At 33.7% G+C, this 10,435-nt stretch overlaps 1 protein-coding gene and 1 long non-coding RNA gene across 4 annotated transcripts; both read left to right on the top strand.

Moving 5' to 3' along the window:
• The first annotated feature begins 1,137 nt into the window (after positions 1–1,137).
• Positions 1,138–3,835, top strand: LOC148194628 (uncharacterized). The gene is made up of 3 exons (XR_015781433.1): positions 1,138–1,598; positions 1,703–1,790; positions 3,520–3,835. It is a non-coding gene; the product is annotated as an uncharacterized LOC148194628 (long non-coding RNA).
• A 346-nt stretch (positions 3,836–4,181) lies between these two features.
• LOC124837430 (peroxygenase-like) lies at positions 4,182–9,889 on the top strand. Of its 3 annotated transcripts, XM_088095804.1 has the most exons (11): positions 4,182–4,343; positions 4,433–4,564; positions 4,644–4,706; positions 5,277–5,407; positions 5,542–5,596; positions 7,849–8,256; positions 8,651–8,800; positions 8,876–8,961; positions 9,195–9,289; positions 9,390–9,515; positions 9,588–9,889. In XM_088095804.1, exons 6-11 carry the CDS (start codon positions 8,148–8,150, stop codon positions 9,742–9,744), a joined length of 723 nt encoding a protein of 240 aa, XP_087951930.1. In that variant the 5' UTR covers positions 4,182–4,343; positions 4,433–4,564; positions 4,644–4,706; positions 5,277–5,407; positions 5,542–5,596; positions 7,849–8,147; the 3' UTR covers positions 9,745–9,889. The 3 variants fall into 3 exon arrangements, with proteins under 3 accessions (XP_087951930.1, XP_087951931.1, XP_087951932.1); XM_088095805.1 differs by lacking the exon at positions 4,644–4,706; XM_088095806.1 differs by lacking the exons at positions 4,433–4,564; positions 4,644–4,706.
• Positions 9,890–10,435: the final 546 nt, after the last annotated feature.

Raw genomic sequence — 10,435 nt, forward strand, 5'->3', positions numbered from 1 at the left:
ATGTTATCAACCGTTTACTTACTTCAGAGTTCTTCTGTAGCTCACTCTCTTTCCATAACCATTCAGCCTTACCCAAATTTTCCGTTCGGTATAGTTGGAACCAGTCAGCCTTGAATATTCACTAAGGACGCGCGAGAGTAGGTAGAGTCGTTTGCCTTAAAAGCTGTTTCTCAAATTCATTAGTATTATCAAATCTTAAATAGAATCTGGCGAGTTGAGTATGAAGATATCATTGCCTCCTCAATTAGCGAGTCATCGTCTAGCTTTCACGCATCACCACTCTGGAAGTATAATGGAGACTCGTCTAATGTGCTAGAACTAGAAGATGTTCATATTTAGGGATACCGGATTGTATAGATCCAACCAGTACGCATAGGAGATACCCCAACCAAGTGTTTCAAGAGAAAATCCATCAGATGGGTGAGAGTGGTATGGAGCGAGAAGGATGACAACACTACGAGAGAAGTTGAAGATTTACAAGCAAAGACAAAGTAACTCCGTATACCCTTTAGTATCCCTTAAATTTTCGAGGACGTAAGTGCCGCACACCACTTTGTTGGTTCCATGAAGGAGAGAATGTGCTAAATGGATCTGAACTCATCCAGCAAACTACCGAGAAAGTGAAGTTAATTCAAGAAAGGCTGAATACGTCACTTAACAGGCAGAAGTCGCGGATAGAAGAAGAAGACCTTTGGAGTTCACTGCAGGAGACCATGTATTTCTTAGACTCAACCTGATCACTGGAGTAGACCAAACCGTTCGTCCAAAGAAGCTATCTCCCAAGTTTGTAGGACCGTACCAAATTTTGAGGAAGATCGGACCAGTGGTGTATGAACTAGCTTTGCCTCCTCAACTATCAAATCTTCATCCAGTCTTCCACGTTTCCCAACTCCGGAAGTACATAGCCAATCCTTTCCATGTTTTAGAACTGGAAAATGTTCCACTTCGTCACGACAGAACGCTAGAATTTGCAACCTGTTCGCGTGGAAGAATGCGAAGGCTGGTGATTTAACTTGGGAAGTGGAGGATGCTATGAAAGATTTGTATTCCCACTTATTTATGGGTAAGTTCTAAATTTTCGAGGACGAAAATTTTTGTAGTTAGGGAGAATGTGAAACCCTTAATAATTAGCATAAATTAACTCTGACACCTCACCACTTAACACGCACCACAATCAATGTTAATCCCATTTAAACCCAACCACTACTCTGATTTCATCTCTGCTGTGCACTGGAAAACGCACCACGTCACACCCTCAGTGCATTAAAAACGCACTAAACTCTGCATGCACACACGCCACTTGTCACGTTGGAAGCTTCCAGTTCAGAGTTGGTATGCAGGTGTCAGCGTGGGAGAAGTTCGTCCAAACGAACGTGAGTTAAACAAAATCAGATTTCGAAAACTCATTCCCTCACCTGCACCACTCATCTTCTTCCTCAGAAATTACCCTTTCATCTTCTCCAACTTCTCTCTAGAAACCCTAAACTTCTCTCTACTGTTACTCATCCATCTCCTCTCCGTTTAACATTCAGAACCGTAGGAACGTTCGTTCAGCTGTGGACTTCCTTTTGGACCGAACAGAACTGGAATCCAAGCTGGTAAGTTCCCTTCTTTAGTAGCTGACCATTTGGGTTTCATGCGAGACCATACTCTCGGTTCATGCATGGACTGTACCTGAGGATTTTCTGGTTTTGATGTTTAGATCAAGTGGGAGTGGTTAGTGAAACTGAGGGTAGAAAGCTGTAAAAGACGAACCCAACTTTTGCATTAGGGCGTACACTGCTATCCAGGTAAGGGAAGCTTATATGTTTAATTTATACTTGTATGTTGTGTAAATCTGGATTTGCATGAATTAAAAGTATGATGTTTGAGCTGTATGGACGACCACTGATATGGAATCTGGTTTCTGATTTTGATTGATTTGCATGTTGGTCTGATACGTAGGAAAAGTGGATGATTTGTTGTATGAATTAAATCTGAATGTTGATATTGAATCTGCAGTTGTTGGAATGCATATTTTAAAGTTTATAAATTGAAAATCCTATGATTTAAAAGTATAAGTTTGAAGGTTGAAATCTGTATGATTTTGATGTATTAAATCTGGAAAGAAAGTTATAAAGTTCGTAAAGTTGAAATCTTGAAAAATTCTGTTAAGGTTGCAAAACCTGAAATTTAAATCTTACCTTTTATAAAGGACGTTCGTCCCTGTACGGTCTTAAACCGTTCGGCTTTCAGTAAAATTACTTAGATTGGAATTCTTTCATTTGGAAAGAATTCTGCTCGAGAACGAGCGTCCCCAGTTGATGGTCTGAGCGTTCGTCTAGCTCAGCAATGTTTAAATATTTAAGACTTTATAAATAAGTGACGTTCGGCCTTAAGTCGAGCGTTCGTCCTTAATGTCGTTCGACCTTATGTCGAACGTTCGTTCTACAGAGCGTTCATTCTTATACTGAACGTTCGTCCGAACTGGCGCTCGGTCCTATACCGAAGCGTTCGTCTTAAATAGCGCTCGGTGTATATCCAGCGTTCGTTTTAATTCGTGCTCGGTCATTGACCTAGCGTTCGTCCAAAGCAGGGTTCGGTTTCTAACTGAACGCTCGTCCTTATTATTGAATTCTGAGCGAACGTAATTGACGTTCGTCCAAAGTAAATTTCTGAACGTTCGTTCATTGACAGTCAGAGTTGTTTTCTGTACTTTAAATATTCTGGTTATTTATCTTAGTTATTCTGTAAGATATTTATTCTCTTGATTCAACCTAAAGTTCTTGTACTCAACATCTTCTAAGTATTATTCTGAACTTCTAAATTCAATCTCATTTAAATTCTTTAAGAATTATTAACGTCCATCAATGAATAAGAGTTCGTTTCTTTTGTTCAGAAACGTGAAATCAAAGGTTCTGTAATAAGTTCGTTTTATTTGATTAAAGAATGCATGACGTTAATGTTAAGAGAGTGGAACACAGAATGGAAAGATTATAACTATGAAAGAAGTTGATGGTTGAACACTATGTGATATGATTATATGATTATGGAATTGAACGAGCGTTCCAAGGAGGAACGTCTCATATATGATTGAATATGGAATTGGTAAAGTATGACCGTGGTTAGTTAATGCTGGCTTGGTCCATCCTGATATTCCGTGATGCTCATCTTCACGTAGAAGGGGGTAGTCATGTGTGGGAATGGCAGGAGGTCATTCGTATCTCTCACTTAGCAGGGGCGAATGATTAACCTCAAGTGGAAGCTGATTAGGTATATCCCGGCTATTACACCACTTGTGTGCAAGGACGCCTGTAACTACATGGTTCATACAGTCCGGACGGTCTGTCTTATATATATTTATATGTTAAATTATATGATTAAGTTATTTGATGAATGTGTGAATTGAATCATGAACTGTATGTATGTTGTATTAATTAAACAATATAAGCTTACCCTTGCATTTCCATTGTGTTGTTTACTGTCCATGTATCTCCGTCTTGTCAAAATGCAATGATCATCCGTTGTGGATGTGAGCAGATGGAGGGGCGTCCCTTGAGCAAATGCTGGAAGAAGAAAATTTGGATGAAGCTCATCTGGTGGACGTTGAAGTGAAGGCCGAGCCTTAGAGTGGTTGTTAGTTTAGTACTGTAAATGTTAGTATAGTTTGAACGTTCGGCTAGATGTTTTGTAAGGCCGTTCGTCTTAATTATCTATTCCTCTATAATGACGTACGTTAGTATTTATCTAAGAACGTTCACTCTTGGATTTTCCCTTGTATGCGCTTATGCGCGTTCTTTTGTACTGATGCCGTTCGATTTTAAATCCAGTTTCAATGCAAAGACTGTTTATGTTACTGTTAATTGTAATTAATTCTGAATTATGGTAATTACTGTATTTTGGGATGTTACACTTTTTATTCCATCTTCTTTTTTATTCTTTTACAACAATAAGTTGAGAACATGTAAAAAACTAAAAAAAAATTTTATTAAAAGGAATTATTTTTCAAAAATCACAAATTAACATGATTTTAAATAATATGATAGATTGTTTAAAATAATAATAATAGACAATTTTAAGTATTTTTGAAGAAGTTTATAACGTTAACCAATTATATTACATTTTTCACCTTTATTTATTTTTACTTCCTTATTCTTTTATAAACCTTCACGGTTTCCTTCCGCACTAAAAAATTCTTTCTCGCGCTCCCCACTTGAATTCCTTTCGCGCTCTTTCCACGAAGTTCAACTCTGAAAACCTCTTTGCATCACTTAACAGACCATCTGCTTGATTGACGTTCAATCGAAGGTCATTCGACGTTAACTCGAAGGAGACGAAGCTCGGTGGAGAATGTCCGTTTTTAGGTATGTGACTCGAACCCAGAACAATGTTGGTGTTCTCCATTTGCATTAAATCTGAAATTGTTCTGAAAATCCCCAATTTTCAAACCTAGGACCCTGATATCTCCACCTAATGGATTGTTGGACACAACAAATTCCTCTAATAAGCTCGTCTCCTGCAAAGACAAGGTCAATCCACCAGTGAATTTGTTATTCCTAAGGTCCACAGGGTCAGATTCTTAGAGGTACCGTATGTCGCTCCTTTAGTGTAAAATCCATTTAGGGTTTCCACTTTCAATATATATTCCTTTTCTCCACTTCCAGTGCCAGATAACATTTCAAGTTCCGGTGAGAAACCAAGATTGACATTGCAAAGTGGAAGCGCAAGTATGGCTTTTAATCGCCTCTTGTAAACTCTTAGACTTCTTTATTTCCTAAAGAAAAACTTTTGGATCTCTAATTCATATGAAGAAGAAGGTCTTCATATATATATATATATATATATATATATATATATATATATATATATATATATATATATATATACACACACACACACACATATTTATACCCTATCTCTACAGTACAATATTTATTATCTTTTCTCCTCGACATATGTGCTTTGGATTAGGCTCGAGCGGTATAGAATTGTTACAGTACATTGCTTATTATTTGGAATTCACCTCTTATAAGACGCAAAATTCAAGCCTTAAGACTCCGTGTGTTGTAAATGAGATTGTGTTGCGAAAGGGGCTAGTCTCCAATAACCTGATGAATTTAGATTCAAATATTTATTGAAAGTGGTGCTCAAACTTAATGTTTGATTGTGTCTTGGACAATATTACATCTGAACGAGGATAGATGTGGTGTGGGAAACCATTAAACCAAAAACAAAGTAACATGACTACTCAGTGGGTTGTGGGGTAGTTATCTAAATGCTTATTTTTCTGTTTTCAGGGCATTTACTACTATTTCTATCAAGTTTTCAAGAACGAGGCAGTGGCGATTACAGCTGCACGGAAATTGAAAAAGCATGGAAATGGTACTGTTGGGATGTTTGGTTGGCTTGTTGTGGCTGCAATTGCTGGGTGATTATTCCATCATACAAATTTTATTTGAATGTTGCATTTCAGAATAGACATGTTTGTGTTGTGTTGGTGATAGTGAACCCAACTTCTCTCTCTTTGCTTAATATTTTTGTTGCAATTGTCTTATTTTTCAGGTCCTTGAATGTGTTGCTGACAAATCCAATATGGGTTTTAGTAACTCCGATGCAGGTGCTTTCAGATGCTTTTATTTTCTTCCTGGACTGTTTCATATGATTATATGTTGTCAAACATAATTCTGGTTGCTTTTCATTTGATCTTTTTCTTTTCTATTTTATTAATAAGGTCATTTACATGGAGGCATTATGTATGTTAAGTTAATTTTAGTTTATAGAGATGTTAATTTTATTTTTATTTCTTCTTTTTCTCTTCTAAAAATACTACGAACAAGTTTCTAGACTATGATATCTTAACTTTTTTAAATAACTTTTTGAAAATAGACTATGTGTTACTATTTTATTGGTCTGTATATTTAAAATAGATCAATCACAAACTACTACATAGATTTTTTTTTTTAAAAAGTCGTTAAAAAAACCTTTTCCTTTCTCTAAACATACCCTGAACCTTTAAGTGAGTCAAATGGTGTCGTGTAATGTATGTATCTTGTGTCCAAAAGTTGTGTGAACTACTTACGTCTAACAAAAGTTCAATAATTTTCACATGAAAGTGTGGGGATGTGGCTTAAAGTAAAAAATGGTTAGAATCTATAGACGTTCAATACTTAAAGCTGGCTACTATATTAGAACTTTAGTATGTATGGAGGACAAACGTACTAAACAATGGATAGTTTTATATTCACTCTAATTTGTTGTCTTATTGTTTTCTTTTTATTCTTGCATATCACGCTTATGTCATAGATTATTTCACTTTAATATATCTATTTATCATTTTAGCATACTGGTGATCCAAATGAGTCTAAGTCTCTTCCTTAGATACAAGAAGATTATATGTTGCTAGCAAAATTTAGTGTGTTTATGATATTTTTTAAGATAAAACTATATTTAATCTATTATGAATTTTGAGTAATTATGGATTAAGTTATAATTATGTTTTGATTTAAATTATTTTTATCTTATTATGATAATTTTGAAAATTAAATGTTTTAATGATATATATTTGAACATTTTGATAAAGGTTTGTCATGTCTTTTGTCATAATTAAAATATTAAAAAAAAGTTTACAAATAAAAATTGTAAACACAAAAATATAAGTACGTTAATAGTCATATACATTATCATCTACAAGAGCTTTTAATTACTATCAATTATTGTATTTAAGAAATTAGAAATAACACAAGTAAAATAAAATAATAAACTCACAAAATAAATAATACAAATGAAAATTTTAAAACTCTCTAAAATAGTTGTAAATAAAAATAGTTGTAAATAAAAGAGGCTTTAAAACGTACGGGAAGGTTAAAATCCTAAAAAGAAATAAAAGAATGATGAAAATATAAAATATCTAAAAAACTTTTGCAAATTAATTTGTAAAGGATAAAAACTCATAATTTGAAATAAAACCTTTGGCAGAATAATTATTTTTAGTGGGAGTGACGAAAGTCCTATAGAGTATACTTAGTCTTATTGATTTGGATATGTTTTGAATTGAGGATTTAATCTAATTGAATGATATATTGAATGTTGAATGATATTTTGAATTAAAATACTTAAAATGTGAAATTTGTGCGATATAAAATAAAAGGTTTAAGCTAATGTAATTAGAATTTTGATGGGTTTTGAAATGTTGAGTTGTGGCATAAAGTTCTTTGAGAGAAAAGTAATATTAAATTTTTTGAAACTTACTTTAATATTTTAAGTTGATTATAAATCCTAGAAGCTTAGAATGAATAAAGTATTAATATTTATTTAACACGAAATAATTTTTTTATGTATGATCTATATTTATTAATGGTTGAGATTTTAAATTATTTATAAATATATACACTAATAGTATTAAGTATAGACACTAATTAAAAAAAAATGCTTTATTAATATAAATTTAGATAAAATTATTTAAAAATGTTTAGAATATTTTATGTATTTTTTAGTAATTATAATTATAGCAATTTATTTTAATCATATTATAGATAACAAAAAAACATTTTTTTAAAACTATTTTCTTAACACGTTAAAAATTACTCTTAGAAAATAAAAACTATTATTCTAAAAGCGGTAGTGCTATATCATAAGTATCTGTTAAAAAGTTGTAAGTTTATTTTGAAAGTTTTGAAAACAAATTTACCAAGCAACTTTTTGATTAATTTGTTTATCTCCACAACATTTTCTAATTAGAATTACACATCCTTTTTAAATTCTATTTCCAAAAACAATAATTCAAAATTGATTAAATTAAGCTGTCGCGTCGAAACATGGCATCGATTAGTGAAAGAATATGTAAATTTCTGCCGAACTGATGAATACTAGGGACTGGGTATGTTCGACACTGAGAGAGGTATTCAGAGACGACAAGGAACCGACAAAACAATTACATGCATCACTTCTCAACTTAGCAGTTGGCACAATATGCACTTCAATGTTCTGCATGTTTGCCACGTAACTTGGTGGAACTTGCTGGCTCTTTCTACTGTCTCCAACAAGTTATATATAATTTATTGGTGATTCAACTAGCTCCTCCATAAAAGGAGAGGCCAAAACGAAGATATATATATATATATATATATACACGAATCAGTGAGAAAGAGAAGAAGCATATTAATATCATAATGGCTACAGTGATGGAGAGGGATTCATTGATGACTGAAGCTGAAAAGGCACCGGTTACTACACAGAGAAGGGTCAGAAATGATTTGGAAAATTCTCTGCCAAAGCCATGTAAGTATTAGTCCAAAACTGAAGTAACGTTGTAGGATCATACTAATTTGTGCAGATTCTAATAAGATGGGCTGTCATATTTGTTTTCTGCATTAATATTGTTACTATATCCAAAGGACCATGCATGAATACTTTTTGTCAATATCGTGGTTCATACCACATTATTACTATTGCTTCATGATTTCTCTCCCTTTATGTTGCAATTTGCGAAGACACCTCTATATGTATAAGTAAGTATATTGCCTCTTTTAAGTTTTGATTTCCGAGTAAATTTCATTTTGAAGAACAAGGACATAGAAAGCATAGAGTACCTTTACCAATTTTCTTATAAATGGATTTAAATTTCCTCTTATATGTGTAACCAAGCCATTTTTTTTTCATGGGACGTGTTCAGACATGCCCAGAGCATTGAAAGCTCCTGATGCAAGCCACCCTCAAGGAACACAGGGCCACAAGCACAATGACTTGTCTGTTCTTCAGCAGCATGTTGCTTTTTTTGATCAAGATGGCAATGGTATCATTTACCCTTGGGAGACTTACAGGGGTAAGAGTTTTGATTTCCAATAGGGTCCACATTGTCATCGACCGTATCTAAAGTTCTTTTATCTTTGTTTATCAGGGATGCGTTCTCTTGGATTTAATATTGTTGCATCTGCTATAATGGCCATTGTTATCAATATTGGATTGAGTTTCCCCACTCAGCCTGTGAGTCATTCTTGATTTTTCTTTTTTCCTTAGGTAGTTAGAACCAAAAGGGGACAAAATGAACAATACAAAATGCTGTATATACTTTTGGGATTAAGCTCTTAAGCGCATTTTACACTATTCATATATTAAGAATCTGCATATCAGTTGTTAGCTTGTCGATGATTTATTTAGAGTAAAAAATAAAGCCATATGAAATTTTTAGGCTCATCTTTGAATTTGTACTTGCACAGAGTTGGATCCCTTCTCTCCTTTTCCCCATCTACATACATAACATACACAAAGCAAAACATGGAAGTGACTCTGGAGTTTATGACACAGAAGGACGGTAAGTGAAATTAGTTTGGATTAACAAAAAATCTGTCAGTTATGACTGCCAAATAACCTCTTCTTGGACATTGATTTGTACTTAATGAAATAAACCACAGTTATGTGCCAGCGAATATTGAGAACATGTTCAGTAAGTATGCTCGTACAGTTCCGGACAAGCTCACACTTGGGGAGATGTGGGATCTGACAGAAGGAAACCGAAATGCGTTTGACCCATTTGGGTGGTGAGTATTATTAATTCTGACATCGATCTCAACTTTAGTTTTATGGCATAATTTGACATAGGAATGTGACAGGTTGGCTGCTAAATTTGAATGGGGGGCTCTGTACATTCTGGCTAAGGATGAGGAAGGCTTCCTGTCTAAAGAAGCTGTAAGAAGATGCTATGATGGGAGCTTGTTTGAATACTGTGCTAAAATGCATGCAGGTTCTGCTGATGCTAAGATGGGTTGAATGTTGAATTGGATTACGTTAGTTACTGGGTTGGTAGTGTAATGTGACACCAAAAAATAACACTTGTTAGCATCTTGTGATCTGGGATAAGGATTGATACAATAAATAAAAGAGTTAAGTTCATGTCTGGGTTTTGTTTCTGTAATATATTCCTTTAGTGTTTGGTTTATGTACATAAAAACAATGCTTGGTTTTGGTTTCTACAAGGTTGTCATCGAGATATATGAGACATACAATGTGAAACACATTCACAATCTAATATCTGTGGAAGAGAAATGGATGAAAGTGAACGAGAATGTAGTATGGTGAAATCGTGCCTTACATTGTTATTCTTAGTTGAACTGAAACAAATTTGTGTTGAATTATTGAATTAGATTCTTAGACTTCTTTAAATTTTATGATTGAATCTTTCCTAAATAGAATTATTGAATTACATAAAAAATAGTTATTGAAACTAAATTGAATTGAATTTCACAAAATTCATAGCTATGATTTTTAAAGTATTTATATGTATATTTTTCAGAAAATATTTTAACAGTTAATTAGTTTCTACACTATTGTATGTCCTCAGGAAATTGTGGTTACAATATTTAAAATATTTTTTTATGATGGGTAAGAATAAGTTCGTCTATGACTTTTTAATTAGCTTCCATATAATTTAATTCATCTGTCTATTTGAAGGCTACTTAAA

This window comes from Vigna umbellata, chromosome 8, assembly GCF_029865625.1.
Source record: "Vigna umbellata cultivar VRB3 chromosome 8, Vumbellata_1.0, whole genome shotgun sequence".
Taxonomy (NCBI): Eukaryota; Viridiplantae; Streptophyta; class Magnoliopsida; order Fabales; family Fabaceae; genus Vigna; species Vigna umbellata.